The sequence below is a fragment of the Biomphalaria glabrata genome, chromosome 16, assembly GCF_947242115.1.
Source record: "Biomphalaria glabrata chromosome 16, xgBioGlab47.1, whole genome shotgun sequence".
NCBI lineage: Eukaryota > Metazoa > Mollusca > Gastropoda > Planorbidae > Biomphalaria > Biomphalaria glabrata.
Genome location: NC_074726.1, coordinates 18368636 through 18386971, shown reverse-complemented (window position 1 = coordinate 18386971; position 18336 = coordinate 18368636). Strand labels below are relative to the sequence as shown.

The 18336-nt window shown below is 36.9% G+C and overlaps 1 protein-coding gene across 1 annotated transcript; it reads left to right on the top strand.

The window, feature by feature from the left end:
- Positions 1 to 418: 418 nt before the first annotated feature.
- On the top strand, positions 419 to 10715 carry LOC106066858 (uncharacterized). Its single transcript, XM_056014841.1, has 8 exons — positions 419 to 898; positions 1065 to 1174; positions 1834 to 1998; positions 4027 to 4222; positions 6240 to 6304; positions 8140 to 8304; positions 8539 to 8675; positions 10529 to 10715. Exons 1-8 carry the CDS (start codon positions 741 to 743, stop codon positions 10652 to 10654), a joined length of 1122 nt encoding a protein of 373 aa, XP_055870816.1. The 5' UTR covers positions 419 to 740; the 3' UTR covers positions 10655 to 10715.
- Positions 10716 to 18336: the final 7621 nt, after the last annotated feature.

The following is an 18336-nucleotide window of genomic DNA, read 5'->3' as shown; positions in this document are numbered from 1 at the left end:
TATGTTCACCAAGCCTCTGACGACAACCTATAAAGGGGACTAATTCAGCTTATACAACTACTTCTATCACGTAAAATTTCTTTCCCTTGTTTGAGATACCAAACAATTTAATTAATTACCAATAGTTAATTAACTAATTGTTATTTTTTAAAATTGATTCTTGTTTGTCAGTTAAAAGAAATAATTTTGCAAAATTTCAGCTTTATCCGAGATTTGGTGTGGGAGAAATAATGTGTCCAAACTTTTGACCAGCCAGAAAAAGACTGTTATATAAGCTTTGTAAAAAGGTGTGGAGTGAATGTAGCATTAGATAGAACGTGTTTAAATATAATCGTTGTTGTGTACTGCGTCGCTCTAAGAGAGAAATGTCTCCAGCGTGAGGGAGTGGTTTAATGTCTCCAGCGTGAGGGAGTGGTTTAATGTCTCCAGCTTGAGGGAGTGGTTTAATGTCTCCAGTGTGAGGGAGTGGTTTAATGTCTCCAGCGTGAGGGAGTAGTTTACTAACCTGGTCAATGGATCTATGACACAATGTCTAGCGCCCCTCACCTCACATCCTTCATTGAAAGGACGACACAAGCTAAAGGTAAATGTCTTTGATGTGTGTTGAAAGAGGAAAACGAGGCAAAGGTACCAGACAAACAAGAGCCGAGACAGAGCACTTATATAAACACACACACACACAAACAAGAGCCGAGGCAGAGCACTTATATAAACTTACCTGAACACACACAAAAAACTTTATGGAGTCTAATGCAAAAAGAAAAATGATATATTTCAAAGTGTTTTTAACAGTCCTCGGATGTTATTTCTTGATTGAATCTACTGAAAGTGCACAGATCAATACGTATGTGGGTCAAGATGGAAGATCATATTATTATTCGGCCGTTGCATGTGAAAGGTTAGAAAAAAAATCTTTCATTATTTAAGAAAGTTGAAAGTTTCACGTGTCAATTTTAAAATGTGAATGATGTCATAAGTTTAAGATGAAGATTCATTTGCATATTTGCATCGATTGATTTAAATGCTAACAAAAATGTAACACTATTTTCTGTCATGGTCTTCAGCACTTCTCTGGTGTCCTACTACCTACAGAACATCAGGAAGTCATACACAAGTCGAGACGAGAAACAATGCTGTTACCTGAATGTAACAAGAAATAGTTGTTGTCTTTCTGGTAAGACAAAGTAGAAAAGGGCGATTTAGTCGTATGTAAAAAATATTCAGAATGTATACACAGATCTATTTATAGACAATATAAGGCGTACCTTTGAAGTTTAACAAGGGCATTTATCATGTGTATATGTACATTATTACATTTGAAAGAAGTTATTTTTTACGTACATTTTCAGGTATGAAATTTTAATTTTCGTGAAATAATTTACCACTTGGGGTGGGCGGCAAAAAGTTGTTTTGACCTGTTATTGCCTAGAACAACTAAGTCATTTTCACGACCGCAGCGGCAGCTATTAGACGTTTTGCTCCAGAAAATGTACTACTTGAAATTCGAATAAAAATTGTTAGCTACACAGTAGCTAAAATATCCAATGATCTCGGCAATACATTACGAGGTCTGGATTTGTTGATATAAAGGAATTTAAAAACCATAAAGTTTTGGTAAGTACCAAAATGGACCCGGCAAACGCGAGGTATTTAATCTAGTAGTACATTAGTTTTAATTTTTAATAATAGTAATTATAAAACATTGAGTGACCTATAGCAATATTTGTAGAAACCATGAGTTCAAAACTTAACACTAAATAAAGAGCTTAGAATTGCTTGTCACAAACTCGATGTATTATTGCTTGTCACAAAAAAAAGCTATTTGTTTTCTAGCAAGTGGTGATTGTAGATGTGGTCCATCTGTAACATGTGGTGTGCCAACAACTACATCAACAACAACAACAACTACGACCTCCACAACCTCAACTACTCAGACAACAACACCAACGGCTTCGACAACCACAACAACTGCTACTACAGCGAAACCTCAAGAATCTCGTAAGTTTGGAGAAATGTTACAGACTCAATTGTTGACTTTTAGACCAATCTGTTCATCTTCTCCATTGTCCAGACCCTCATCACATTTATATTTATACGACGACTAGTCGACCCACGGCGTAGCATACGACGCTATGTTTCAGGGCCAGCCTCAGGCCACTGCAACTGATGCGACCGCAGTGGGCCCCGCACTTTCATAAGGACCCGCGCTAATTCTATGTGTAAATTATTAAATTAAACCATTTTATAACTTACAACAGATTTTCCGCGGCCTCCTGATTTACCAGAAGCTCCTGGAAATCTCATGAAATTGCAAAATATACGAAAAAGTCATAGAAATCTCCGGAAATTATTAAAATCTTTGGAAACTCATAAAATCACATGAAATATATAGACAAAAATTGTCATTTTGGGATTTAACATGTAAAACGCCAATCCTACGCGCGTTAAAAAAAAACGGCATTATGCATTACTCGCAATTGTGGAATCTGGTGTCAACAATTCTCAAAGATAGATTGAAACATTTGATAATTCTTTCTATTGAGCGTGATCTTGGTAGGAAATAGAATTTGTATGATATACTGCATGACTTCGCTACACACAAGGCTCGTAAAGTAAATCTATACGTAGTAAAGAATGAATAATACCAATACAAACTGTTCATTTTTACTTACTATCTGTATCCCTACCCAAACTTGGCACCGCCAAATCCGTTTTGAAGAGGGCCCCACAATGGTTAAGTGCGGCTCTGCTATTTAGTGACTGGTGAATACAGAGTAGATTACTTGTTTCCCCCCCCCCTCTTTTTTTTCCTTGGGTAACTCTAGTCCGACTTGCAGAAATAAAAGATTTTTCTTTCCTTTACTTCTTGGTGTCCAAACTGTTGAGCCTTGAAGAAAATTATGAATATATATAGAGATAGATTATGTCCCTTGTCCATGTTTATCTGTGTATATATAAACATTTCATTTTTTCCCACCTAACCTCACCCATCCTTTCATAGTTATTATTTCTAGTCTCAGCTTTATCTCTATTGATCATTTTGTGCTCTACTGTTTCTAAAAGGTCATCCGTTCTTTCCCCAGTATGTTCTCTACAACAACGTATTAATCCGCTCTTTCCCCAGTATGTTCTCTACAACAACGTATTAATCCGTTCTTTCCCCAGTATGTTCTCTACAACAACGTATTAATCCGCTCTTTCCCCAGTATGTTCTCTACAACAACGTATTAATCCGTTCTTTCCCCAGTATGTTCTCTACAACAACGTATTAATCCGTTCTTTCCCCAGTATGTTCTCTACAACAACGTATTAATCCGCTCTTTCCCCAGTATGTTCTCTACAACAACGTATTAATCCGCTCTTTCCCCAGTATGTTCTCTACAACAACGTATTAATCCGTTCTTTCCCCAGTATGTTCTCTACAACAACGTATTAATCCGTTCTTTCCCCAGTATGTTCTCTACAACAACGTATTAATCCGTTCTTTCCCCAGTATGTTCTCTACAACAACGTATTAATCCGTTCTTTCCCCAGTATGTTCTTTACAACAACGTATTAATCCGCTCTTTCCCCAGTATGTTCTCTACAACAACGTATTAATCCGTTCTTTCCCCAGTATGTTCTCTACAACAACGTATTAATCCGTTCTTTCCCCAGTATGTTCTCTACAACAACGTATTAATCCGCTCTTTCCCCAGTATGTTCTCTACAACAACGTATTAATCCGTTCTTTCCCCAGTATGTTCTCCACAACAACGTATTAATCCGTTCTTTCCCCAGTATGTTCTCTACAACAACGTATTAATCCGCTCTTTCCCCAGTATGTTCTCTACAACAACGTATTAATCCGCTCTTTCCCCAGTATGTTCTCTACAACAACGTATTAATCCGTTCTTTCCCCAGTATGTTCTCTACAACAACGTATTAATCCGCTCTTTCCCCAGTATGTTCTCTACAACAACGTATTAATCCGCTCTTTCCCCAGTATGTTCTCTACAACAACGTATTAATCCGCTCTTTCCCCAGTATGTTCTCTACAACAACGTATTCTCAACGGGGCTCCCTTGGACAATGGCTGTACATACAAGGGTCTAGCGAATATAACATTGGGCAACTTTACAGCCTGTCATGCTGTACTCACGATGGCAACAGTTAATGGGACTTTCAAAACAACATTCTTAACCACTGTATCCTGTCAGAGTATAATCACTGCTGGTAATCAGTAAGTCAGTTAGTTAGTCTTTCTAGCTCATTACTTTTGTAGTAATATTACAACACATATATATATATATATATATATGCTAATTATAATAGTATCACTCGTAAGGTTAAGGTTGATTAAAATTAGGATTTGACATCTTCGAACAGCTATGCACATGAAAGGTGTTACTTGATAAAGCAATCAGATCATGGTGACCATGTGACTAGAACAACGCTCTCTCTTCACTAGCATACCAACATATCTTCCTCAATCCTTTGACAATACTCTGGTATCAGGGCATGGATCCTGGCTACTGTCTAACTTTGATATCACAAATAAAAAAGAACTGGATTAAATATCTACTAAAGAAGACTATAGTTATATATAAGCTGATAGTTGATGTTCAAGTTATATCACTAAGGCCAACAACCGCATGCCATACTGTATAGATTTAGTTAAGATGACAATTAGAATAAAAGCGAAACTAGACTCTGATTTCAACAATGTGATTCATCAAGAAAACAACAGAACTTTGTGCCGAATTTTTACTGTGAATTGTTACGACTTTCATCTGTGTCTTTGTCATGAGAAAAGCAAAAAAGACATGGATCTTATGAGAGTCAAAGACATGGATCTTATGAGAGTCAAAGACATAGATCTTATGAGAGTCAAAGACATGGATCTTATGAGAGTCAAAGACAAGGATCTTATGAGAGTCAAAGACATGGATCTTATGAGAGTCAAAGACAAGGATCTTATGAGAGTCAAAGACATGGATCTTATGAGAGTCAAAGACATGGATCTTATGAGAGTCAAAGACATGGATCTTATGAGAGTCAAAGACAAGCATCTTATGAGAGTCAAAGACATGGATCTTATGAGAGTCAAAGACATGGATCTTAAGAGAGTCAAAGACAAGGATCTTATGAGAGTCAAAGAAAAGGATCTTATGAGAGTCAAAGACATGGAAATTATGAGAGTCAAAGACAAGGATCTTATGAGAGTCAAAGACATGGATCTTATGAGAGTCAAAGACATGGATCTTATGAGAGTCAAAGACAAGGATCTTATGAGAGTCAAAGACAAGGATCTTATGAGAGTCAAAGACAAGGATATTATGAGAGTCAAAGACAAGGATCTTATGAGAGTCAAAGACATGGATCTTATGAGAGTCAAAGACATGGATCTTATGAGAGTCAAAGACATGGATCTAATGAGAGTCAAAGACATGGATCTAATGAGAGTCAAAGACATGGATCTTATGAGAGTCAAAGACATTGATCTAATGAGAGTCAAAGACAAGGATCTTATGAGAGTCAAAGACAAGGATCTTATGAGAGTCAAAGACATGGTTCTAATGAGAGTCAAAGACAAGGATCTTATGAGAGTCAAAGACAGGGATCTAATGAGAGTCAAAGACATGGATCTTATGAGAGTCAAAGACATGGATCTTATGAGAGTCAAAGACATGGATCTTATGAGAGTCAAAGACATGGATCTAATGAGAGTCAAAGACATGGATCTTATGAGAGTCAAAGACATGGATCTAATGAGAGTCAAAGACAAGGATCTTATGAGAGTCAAAGACATGGTTCTAATGAGAGTCAAAGACATGGATCTAATGAGAGTCAAAGACAGGGATCTAATGAGAGTTAAAGACAAGGATCTTATGAGAGTCAAAGACATGGATCTAATGAGAGTCAAAGACATGGATCTTATGAGAGTCAAAGACATGGATCTTATGAGAGTCAAAGACATGGTTCTAATGAGAGTCAAAGACAAGGATCTTATGAGAGTCAAAGACAAGAATTTTATGAGAGTCAAAGACAAGGATCTTATGAGAGTCAAAGACATGGATCTTATGAGAGTCAAAGACATGGATCTTATGAGAGTCAAAGACATGGTTCCTATTACGGAGACTTTAAATATTGGTGCTTTTAGAGTGAACATTGTTTTGTAAATATCTAGACAATGTAGGTCAATTCTTGTCACGTGTTCATCAAAGAAGAGCTTCATTATATCAATTTTGTTTGTTTAGATTCGACTTGCAAATTGGAGAACTCAAACTTCCTTTGACTTCTGCTGTTTTTAACATCATTAATGGTACGTAGGCCTACAACCAAATCACACAAACGTTAAATTGTCACGTCATTTATTAACTAGACCAATACTAATGACCCAACACAAACGTTAAATTGTCACGTCATTTGTTAACTAGAGCAATACTAATGACCCAACACAAACGTAAAATTGTCACGTCATTTGTTAACTAGAGCAATATTAATGACCCAACACAAACGTTAAATTGTCACGTCATTTGTTAACTCTAGCAATACTAATGACCCAACACAAACGTTAAATTGTCACGTCATTTGTTAACTAGAACAATACTAATGACCCAACACAAACGTTAAAACGTGACGTCATTTGTTAACTAGAGCAATACTAATGACCCAACACAAACGTAAAATTGTCACGTCATTTGTTAACTAGAGCAATATTAATGACCCAACACAAACGTTAAATTGTCACGTCATTTGTTAACTCTAGCAATACTAATGACCCAACACAAACGTTAAATTGTCACGTCATTTGTTAACTAGAGCAATATTAATGACCCAACACAAACGTTAAATTGTCACGTCATTTGTTAACTCTAGCAATACTAATGACCTAACACAAACGTTAAATTGTCACGTCATTTGTTAACTAGAACAATACTAATGACCCAACACAAACGTTAAAATGTCACGTCATTTGTTAACTAGAGCAATACTAATGACCCAACACAAACGTAAAATTGTCACGTCATTTGTTAACTAGAGCAATATTAATGACCCAACACAAACGTTAAATTGTCACGTCATTTGTTAACTCTAGCAATACTAATGACCCAACACAAACGTTAAATTGTCACGTCATTTGTTAACTCTAACAATACTAATGACCCAACACAAACGTTAAATTGTCACGTCATTTGTTAACTAGAACAATACTAATGACCCAACACAAACGTTAAATTGTCACGTCATTTGTTAACTAGAGCAATATAATGACCCAACACAAACGTTAAATTGTCACGTCATTTGTTAACTAGAGCAATACTAATGACCCAACACAAACGTAAAATTGTCACGTCATTTGTTAACTAGAGCAATATTAATGACCCAACACAAACGTTAAATTGTCACGTCATTTGTTAACTAGAGCAATACTAATGACCCAACACAAACGTGAAATTGTCACGTCATTTGTTAACTAGAGCAATATTAATGACCCAACACAAACGTTTAATTGTCGTCATTTGTTAACTCTAGCAATACTTATGACCCAACACAAACGTTAAATTGTCACGTCATTTGTTAACTCTAGCAATACTAATGACCCAACACAAACGTTAAATTGTCACGTCATTTGTTAACTAGAGCAATATTAATGACCCAACACAAACGTTTAATTGTCGTCATTTGTTAACTCTAGCAATACTTATGACCCAACACAAACGTTAAATTGTCACGTCATTTGTTAACTCTAGCAATACTAATGACCCAACACAAACGTTAAATTGTCACGTCATTTGTTAACTAACTAACTTTAATAGAAGTTGCTAACAATGGACAAATCTATTCAATAATTTATCTGGGAGCTAATTAAGTAAGGGAAAATAAGTGTACCTAAATAAAAGCAATTAACATCTAGATAAAATATACAAACAACAAGAACGCAAGTACAAAGGAAAACTAGAGCACATGTAGTGACTTGTATAGTACAAGGGAAGAATAGAGCACATGTAGTGACTTGTATAGTACAAGGGAAGAATAGAGCACATGTAGTGACTTGTATAGTACAAGGGAAGAATAGAGCACATGTAGTGACTTGTATAGTACAAGGGAAGAATAGAGCACATGTAGTGACTTGTATAAGTTCTGTTCTCCTAGACACCAGTGACGCGGTATTTCTGGAGCTCAATGAAAGATTCAAATCTCTCTTGACTCTTCTCAAACCTTGTCAGTCTCCAGCGTGTCCATATGATGTGGTCAATATGTTAGGCAAAGTCAATCTCACAGACTGTAAGCTTGTCAGTTATGGAGTCACTAATGCTAGTAAGTTGATAGAAAATGTGGTTGTTTATTTATATTTTTTTTTATAAATAAAAACACACGAACACTGCAAATTAAATAAATAACTATAAATGTAGTGATTTGTGAGTGTGTGTACTGTGATTTGTTAGTGTGTGTACTGTGATTTGTTAGTGTGTGTACTGTGATTTGTGAGTGTGTGTACTGTGATTTGTGAGCATGTGTACATTAACATTCTTGTTGTTTCAATATCTCTAGCTACCTTCAAATCAAATGGACTCAATGAGGTTTCTGTTTCCATGGTACCAAACGGATGTAAAACTGTTCCCAGTACATCAAACGGCAATAAATCATTATGTTTTAAATCAACTAGTGGATCAGGAGTATTGTGCTACGTAAGTTGAGGCTAGAGATAATGTTAACAGTAGAGGCTGGACGTAGGTTTTGTCTAGATCAAAAGTTTGGATGGTCGGTTAAGACAGAAGTAAGCAAGGAAGAGTTCACGTCGAAACTTTGCCTGAGGGTCATGTGAGGTCAGATCGCAAGGTTAGTGTGAACCTGCTAGCTAAAGAGGTTAGTGTGAACCTGCTAGCTAAAGAGGTTAGTGTGAACCTGCTAGCTAAAGAGGTTAGTGTGAACCTGCTAGCTAAAGAGGTTAGTGTAAACCTGCTAGCTAAAGAGGTTAGTGTAAACCTGCTAGCTAGAAGTTAGTAAGTGGGTCAGCTAAAGAGGTTAGGATGAGAGGTCAGCTGGAGAGGTTAGAATGAGGTCAAATGTTACGATGAGATGTGAGGTAGAGATGTTTGTATGAGAGGCCAGGTTGAGAGGTTAGGATGAGGCGTCAGAACGAGAGGTTAGAGTTAGGTGTCAGGCCGAGAGGTCAGGTTGATAGGTAAGGGTTAGAGGTCAGGTTGTGAAGTGAGAATGATTTATGAAGTGAAAAGGTTAATATTGGTAAGTTTGTGTTCAAGTAAACATTTTGGTATCAGCAGTGTTTGGTATAATACATTTTGTTGTTAGTAGTGTTTGGTATAATACATTTTGTTGTTAGTAGTGTTTGGTATAATACATTTTGTTGTTAGTAGTGTTTGGTATAATACATTTTGTTGTTAGTAGTGTTTGGTATAATACATTTTGTTGTTAGTAGTGTTTGGTATATTACATTTTGTTGTTAGTAGTGTTTGGTATAATACATTTTGTTGTTAGTAGTGTTTGGTATAATACATTTTGTTGTTAGTAGTGTTTGGTATAATACATTTTGTTGTTAGTAGTGTTTGGTATAATACATTTTGTTGTTAGTAGTGTTTGGTATAATACATTTTGTTGTTAGTAGTGTTTGGTATAATACATTTTGTTGTTAGTAGTGTTTGGTATAATTGGTATAATACATTTTGTTGTTAGTAGTGTTTGGTATGATACATTTTTTTTAGTAGTGTTTGGTATAATACATTTTGTGTTAGTAGTGTTTGGTATAATACTTTTTATTATTAGTAGTGTTCGGTATAATACATTTTATTGTTAGTAGTGTTTGATTTAGTTTGGTAGAATACATTTTGTCATTAGTAGTGTTTGGTATAATACATTTAGTTGTTAGTAGTGTTTGGTATAATACGCCCAATAGAAAGAATTACCAAATGTTTAAATCTATCTACGAGAATTGTTGACCTCTAGTAATTCTTCATTAGTTTGAGGCGCGAGAAGCTTTTTCACCAGATTCCACAATTACGGGTATTGCATAATGCCGTTTTTTTTATCGCGTGTAGGATTGGCGTTTTCCAAATTGAATGACACCCCAAAATGACAATTTTTGTCTATATATTTTTAGGAGATTTTTTATGAGTTTTCAAAAGATTTTAATAATTTCAGGACCTTTTTGAATATTTTGCAATTTCATGAGATTTTCAGGAGGTCCTGTTAAATCAGGAGGCCGCGGGAAATCCTGTTATAAGTTATAAACTTGTTTAATTTAATAATTTACACCTAGAATTAATGCGGGTCCTATGAAAATGCGGGGCCCACTGCGTCGCATAGGTTGCAGTGGCCTAAGGCCGGCCCTGCAAAATAGCGCCGTATGTTACGCCGTGGGTGGTCTAGTATGTTATTAATTACTTTTGGTTGTATCTGATTGCCTTGTAAAGACTATTCAGGAAACTGTTTAGTAGTCTGTATGTTGGGCTGTTTGTTTGTATATTGGTCCAGAGACACATGGCATAACAGTTTAAATACATAGAAATATTTTCTTCTTCAGGGTGATGCCGGCGCCCCTGTGTATTGCCGGGCTCCTTTTAATAGTGAATGGATTCTAGTTGGTGTGGCCCAAGCAGTTTCCTCGTGTGGCTCCAGTGAGTTCCGTGTACTACACTACCCAGGATAACTAATACATTGTAGACAGATTGAGTTTTGTTCTTGAAAACTGTATGGCTTTGTTACATCTATCACTTGAGTTGTTTTCATTATTTCTATATGTCGAATGTTTACAAACCATCTAAATAAGACAAAGTTTTTCTGTTGAGAGGAAATTACATATACCTAACAATCTCTCTTGTGAAAACAATTCGTTAATTGACTTAACAACATCAACAAAACCCATTCTTTATACTTTCATACCAACTATTCCTCAGAAAAAACTCCAAAACAATTTCTCCTTATGCACTTAACATTTTCAAGAATAAACTAAATGTTCTAGAAACACAATAGCTCTACAAATCATATTAACTATCTAAGTATAGTTTGATTTAAAAAAAAACTTTTTAAATTTCTGACAATCATTTAAACATTCACTGAAAATAATTGGAAACATCACAAACTCACTCACTTCACAAAGTAGACCCCTTCTTACCACTTCCTAGATATTCTCTAAACATGCGCTGGATATGCTATAGACACTAAAACTCTCTGGACATCCCCTGGATATCTCTGGACACTAAAACTCTCTGGACATCCCCTGGATATCTCTGGACACTAAAACTCTCTGGACATCCCCTGGATATTCTCTAAACATGCGCTGGAAAGTCTCTGGACATCATTAAATATACTTGACCATAGCTTAACATACTTTAAGTATTACTTCATCACATGAAATGTCTCTAAACATCAAAACAAAATTACCCGAGCAACGTTTGCTGATCTATTCTTTGAAGATTCAGTGTACTGCCATACCAGCAATTATATCTACTGTTTAATGTTCAAACTATTTTCATGTGAATGATACCTACAAGAATATTAGCTTATGCAAACTAGAGCAATATAAACTAGAACAATATAAACTAGAACAATATAAACTAGAGCAATATAAACTAGAACAATATAAACTAGAGCAATATAAACTAGAGCAATATAAACTACAACGATATAAACTAGGACAATATAAACTAGAGCAATATAAACTACAACAATATAAACTAGAACAATATAAACTAGAGCAATATAAACTACAACAATATAAACTAGAACAATATAAACTAGAGCAATATAAACTAGAACAATATAAACTAGAGCAATATAAACTACAACAATATAAACTAAAACAATATAAACTAGAACAATATAAACTAGAACAATATAAACTAGAACAATATAAACTAGAGCAATATAAACTAGAACAATATGAACTAGAGCAATAGAAACTAGAGCAATAGAAAATAGAGCAATAGAAAATAGAGCAATAGAAAATGGAAAAATAAAACATAAAACGTTTTTAAAAAGACAATACCTCCTTCATACAATTTGTAGAGCGAATATTTCATTCTAGATAACTAATAAGTGTTCGATTTAAAAAATTGATTTTTTCCCCTACCCTAATTCTAGGAAACTCGTTAGAGCTGTTTTAGAGATTCGTCACACGGCTTAGTGTTTGTGAATCAGAGGGTTAATAAACATTTGCGCTTTTGTTCTTATAGCATTTGCACCTTTTTTCTTTTAGAAACTCGTCACATACTTTTCAAACAAACCATTAACCGAGTGAGGACTCGAGATACTTTTATTAAACGAGTGAGGACTCGAGGTACTTTTATTAACCGAGTGAGGACTCGAGGTACTTTTATTAATAAAATCGTTCCGAATGACGCCAACGAAAAAAATATCTTTCATTTTAAGTCACAATGTTTAATTAGACTAAAACATTTCTTTGTAAACACGAGAGAGTTTTAATGAATCACGATGGTGTATTTTGCGCAACAGTTCTTATAACATGTGCACTAATGTTCCAATTATAGCTACTAGTGAAACTACCATCACGCATGATTCTCAAACAAATCATTTGATCGAGCGAGGAATAGAGGTACTTATTAAAAATTAGATTTCTAGACTTTCTGACAAATAAGTTAATTTTTACACAATGTACAACAGGGATATAATGAATCTTTTAAGCGTTAATTTGTTTTGATTTAAAAATAAATGTTTTGGAGTTGTTTTTTATAAAATTTACCGTTATAACTTATTCCCGATAATACATTTTTAGCGACTTTTTTTTGTATGACAATGACATAACTAGAAAATAAATTTCTTTTGTGCTTACTTTTTTGTTTAAAAAATCCGGACAACCTATTATCGATAATGAGATTTTTTAGACGTTTAGGAAGAATGAGGACCACTTTCGTCATTCATGGGACTGTGCGCGGGGGTTTTTGGCCTCCTCAAGTGCCTAGTAAGACATGTGAGCCCGGAATGTTCGGCTGCACACTGGGCAGGTTAGTCCAAATGGAGTTTTTGTAGGTAGCCTTGATTTTTTTTCTCTGGCGCTTCTCTTTTGTGCCAGTTTTCACAGCGTGACACCATGATGAATCATGGGATTCCGTCTCCCATGTGGACGTGTCCATGTTCAAGCATTTCAAAGACGCTTTGAGGCTGTTCTTAAAGCGTTTTTTTTGTCCACATTCAGATCGCTTCCTTTTTTTAAAATTGACCATAAAGGAATCTTTTAGGGAAGCGAGGGTCTTCCCTCCTGCAGGGCCCATACCAACGGAGACTGCATGAAGATTGTGTGAATGCTTGGCAGGATTATGTGACTCCCTTTTCTATTCCATTTTGAGAGAAACTATCATCTGATGCACTGGCCTTGTCGATTAGAGAAACTATCATCTGATGCACTGGCCTTGTCGATTAGAGAAACTATCATCTGATGCACTGGCCTTGTCGATTAGAGAAACTATCATCTGATGCACTGGCCTTGTCGATTAGAGAAACTATCATCTGATGCACTGGCCTTGTCGATTAGAGAAACTATCATCTGATGCACTGGTCTTGTCGATTAGAGAAACTATCATCTGATGCACTGGCCTTGTCGATTAGAGAAACTATCATCTGATTCACTGCCTTGTCGATTAGAGAAACTATCATCTGATTCACTGTCCTTGTTAATTAGAGAAACTATCATCTGATGCACTGCCTTGTCGATTAGAGAAACTATCACATGATGTACTGCCTTGTCGATTAGAGAAACTATCATCTGATGCACTGGCATTGTCGATTAGAGAAACTATCATCTGATGCACTGGCCTTGTCGAACAGAGAAACTATCATATGATGCACTGGCCTTGTCGATTAATGAAACTATCATCTGATGCACTGGCCTTGTTGATTAGAGAAACTATCACATGATGCACTGGCCTTGTCGATTAGAGAAACTATCACATGATGCACTGCCTTGTCGATTAGAGAAACTATTATCTGATGCACTGCCTTGTCGATTAGAGAAACTATCACATGATGCACTGGCTTTGTCGATTAGAGAAACTATCACATGATGCACTGCCTTGTCGATTAGAGAAACTATCACATGATGCACTGGCCTTGTCGATTAGAGAAACTATTATCTGATGCACTGCCTTGTCAATTAGAGAAACTATTATCTGATGCACTGCCTTGTCGATTAGAGAAACTATCACATGATGCACTGGCTTTGTCGATTAGAGAAACTATCACAAGATGCACTGCCTTGTCGATTAGAGAAACTATCACATGATGCACTGGCCTTGTCGATTAGAGAAACTATCACATGATGCACTGCCTTGACGATTAGAGAAACTATCACATGATGCACTGTCTTGTCGATTAAAAATTTTTTACATGATGCACTGGCCTTGTCGATTAGAGAAACTATCACATAATGCACAGCCTTGTCGATTAGAGAAACTATTATCTGATGCACTAACCTTGTCGATTAGAGAAACTATCATATGATGCACTGGCCTTGTCGATTAGAGAAACTATCATCTGATGCGCTGGCCTTGTTGATTAGAGAAACTATCATCTGATGCACTGCCTTGTCGAATAGAGAAACTATCACATGATGCACTGCCTTCTCGATTGGAGAAACTATCATCTGATGCACTGGCCTTGTCGATTAGAGAAACTATCACATGATGCACTGCCTTGACGATTAGAGAAACTATCACATGATGCACTGCCTTGTCGATTAAAAAAATTTTACATGATGCACTGGCCTTGTCGATTAGAGAAACTATCATCTGATGCACTGCCTTTTCGATTAGAGAAACTATCATCTGATGCACTGGCCTTGTTGATTAGAGAAACTATCACATGATGCACTGGCCTTGTCGACTAGAGAAACTATCATCTGATACACTGGCCTTGTCGAACAGAGAAACTATCATATGATGCACTGGTCTTGTCGATTACAGAAACTATCATCTGATGCACTGGCCTTGTCGATTAGAGACACTATCATCTGATGCGCTGGCCTTGTCGATTAGAGAAACTATTATCTGATGCACTGGCCTTGTCGATTAGAGAAACTATCACATGATGCACTGGCCTTGTCGATTAGAGACACTATCATCTGATGCACTGGCCTTGTCGATTAGAGAAACTATCATCTGATGCACTGGCCTTGTCGATTAGAGACACTATCATCTGATGCGCTGGCCTTGTCGATTAGAGAAACTATCACATGATGCACTGCCTTGTCGATTAGAGAAACTATCATCTGATGAACTGGCCTTGTCGATTAGAGAAACTATCACATGATGCCCTGCCTTGTCGATTAGAAAAACTATCATCTGATGCACTGCCTTGTCGAATAGAGAAACTATCATCTGATGCACTGCCTTGTCGATTAGAGAAACTATCACATGATGCACTGGCTTTGTCGATTAGAGAAACTATCACATGATGCACTGGCCTTGTTGATTAGAGAAACTATCACATGATGCACTGCCTTGTCGATTAGAGAAACTATCACATGATGTACTGCCTTGTCGATTAGACAAACTATCACATGATGCACTGGCCTTGTCGATTAGAGAAACTATCATCTGATGCACTGGCATTGTCGATTAGAGAAACTATCATCTGATGCAAGGGCCTTGTCGAACAGAGAAACTATCATATGATGCACTGGCCTTGTCGATTACAGAAACTATCATCTGATGCACTGGCCTTGTTGATTAGAGAAACTATCACATGATGCACTGCCTTGTCAATTAGAGAAACTATCATCTGATGAACTGGCCTTGTCGATTAGAGAAACTATTATCTGATGCACTGCCTTGTCGATTAGAGAAACTATTATCTGATGCGCTGGCCTTGTTGATTAGAGAAACTATCACATGATGCACTGGCCTTGTCGATTAGAGAAACTATCATCTGATGCACTGGCCTTGTTGATTAGAGAAACTATCACATGATGCACTGCCTTGTCAATTAGAGAAACTATCACATGATGCACTGGCCTTGTCGATTAGAGAAACTATTATCTGATGCACTGGCCTTGTCGATTAGAAAAAGTATCACATGATGCACTGCCTTGACCATTAGAGAAACTATCACATGATGCACTGCCTTGTCGATTAAAAAATTTTTACATGATGCACTGGCCTTGTCGATTAGAGAAACTATCACATAATGCACAGCCTTGTCGATTAGAGAAACTATTATCTGATGCACTGCCTTGTCGATTAGAGAAACTATCACATAATGCACAGCCTTGTCGATTAGAGAAACTATTATCTGATGCACTAACCTTGTCGATTAGAGAAACTATCATATGATGCACTGGCCTTGTCGATTAGAGAAACTATCATCTGATACACTGCCTTGTCGATTAGAGAAACTATCATCTGAATCATTGGCCTTGTTGATTAGGGAAATTATCACATGATGCACTGGCCTTGTCGATTAGAGAAACTATTATCTGATGCACTAACCTTGTCGATTAGAGAAACTATCATATGATGCACTGGCCTTGTCGATTAGAGAAACTATCATCTGATGCGCTGGCCTTGTTGATTAGAGAAACTATCATCTGATGCACTGCCTTGTCGAATAGAGAAACTATCACATGATGCACTGCCTTCTCGATTGGAGAAACTATCATCTGATGCACTGGCCTTGTCGATTAGAGAAACTATCACATGATGCACTGCCTTGACGATTAGAGAAACTATCACATGATGCACTGCCTTGTCGATTAAAAAAATTTTACATGATGCACTGGCCTTGTCGATTAGAGAAACTATCATCTGATGCACTGCCTTTTCGATTAGAGAAACTATCATCTGATGCACTGGCCTTGTTGATTAGAGAAACTATCACATGATGCACTGGCCTTGTCGACTAGAGAAACTATCATCTGATACACTGGCCTTGTCGAACAGAGAAACTATCATATGATGCACTGGTCTTGTCGATTACAGAAACTATCATCTGATGCACTGGCCTTGTCGATTAGAGACACTATCATCTGATGCGCTGGCCTTGTCGATTAGAGAAACTATTATCTGATGCACTGGCCTTGTCGATTAGAGAAACTATCACATGATGCACTGGCCTTGTCGATTAGAGACACTATCATCTGATGCACTGGCCTTGTCGATTAGAGAAACTATCATCTGATGCACTGGCCTTGTCGATTAGAGACACTATCATCTGATGCGCTGGCCTTGTCGATTAGAGAAACTATCACATGATGCACTGCCTTGTCGATTAGAGAAACTATCATCTGATGAACTGGCCTTGTCGATTAGAGAAACTATCACATGATGCCCTGCCTTGTCGATTAGAAAAACTATCATCTGATGCACTGCCTTGTCGAATAGAGAAACTATCATCTGATGCACTGCCTTGTCGATTAGAGAAACTATCACATGATGCACTGGCTTTGTCGATTAGAGAAACTATCACATGATGCACTGGCCTTGTTGATTAGAGAAACTATCACATGATGCACTGCCTTGTCGATTAGAGAAACTATCACATGATGTACTGCCTTGTCGATTAGACAAACTATCACATGATGCACTGGCCTTGTCGATTAGAGAAACTATCATCTGATGCACTGGCATTGTCGATTAGAGAAACTATCATCTGATGCAAGGGCCTTGTCGAACAGAGAAACTATCATATGATGCACTGGCCTTGTCGATTACAGAAACTATCATCTGATGCACTGGCCTTGTTGATTAGAGAAACTATCACATGATGCACTGCCTTGTCAATTAGAGAAACTATCATCTGATGAACTGGCCTTGTCGATTAGAGAAACTATTATCTGATGCACTGCCTTGTCGATTAGAGAAACTATTATCTGATGCGCTGGCCTTGTTGATTAGAGAAACTATCACATGATGCACTGGCCTTGTCGATTAGAGAAACTATCATCTGATGCACTGGCCTTGTTGATTAGAGAAACTATCACATGATGCACTGCCTTGTCAATTAGAGAAACTATCACATGATGCACTGGCCTTGTCGATTAGAGAAACTATTATCTGATGCACTGGCCTTGTCGATTAGAAAAAGTATCACATGATGCACTGCCTTGACCATTAGAGAAACTATCACATGATGCACTGCCTTGTCGATTAAAAAATTTTTACATGATGCACTGGCCTTGTCGATTAGAGAAACTATCACATAATGCACAGCCTTGTCGATTAGAGAAACTATTATCTGATGCACTGCCTTGTCGATTAGAGAAACTATCACATAATGCACAGCCTTGTCGATTAGAGAAACTATTATCTGATGCACTAACCTTGTCGATTAGAGAAACTATCATATGATGCACTGGCCTTGTCGATTAGAGAAACTATCATC

Coding starts and splice junctions, on each gene's coding strand:
- LOC106066858 (XM_056014841.1), top strand. CDS start 741: ATGGAGTCTAATGCAAAAAGAAAAATGATATATTTCAAAGTGTTTTTA. Junction 899..1,064: donor TCGGCCGTTGCATGTGAAAG/GTTAGAAAAAAA, acceptor CATGGTCTTCAG/CACTTCTCTGGTGTCCTACT. Junction 4,223..6,239: donor ATAATCACTGCTGGTAATCA/GTAAGTCAGTTA, acceptor TTGTTTGTTTAG/ATTCGACTTGCAAATTGGAG.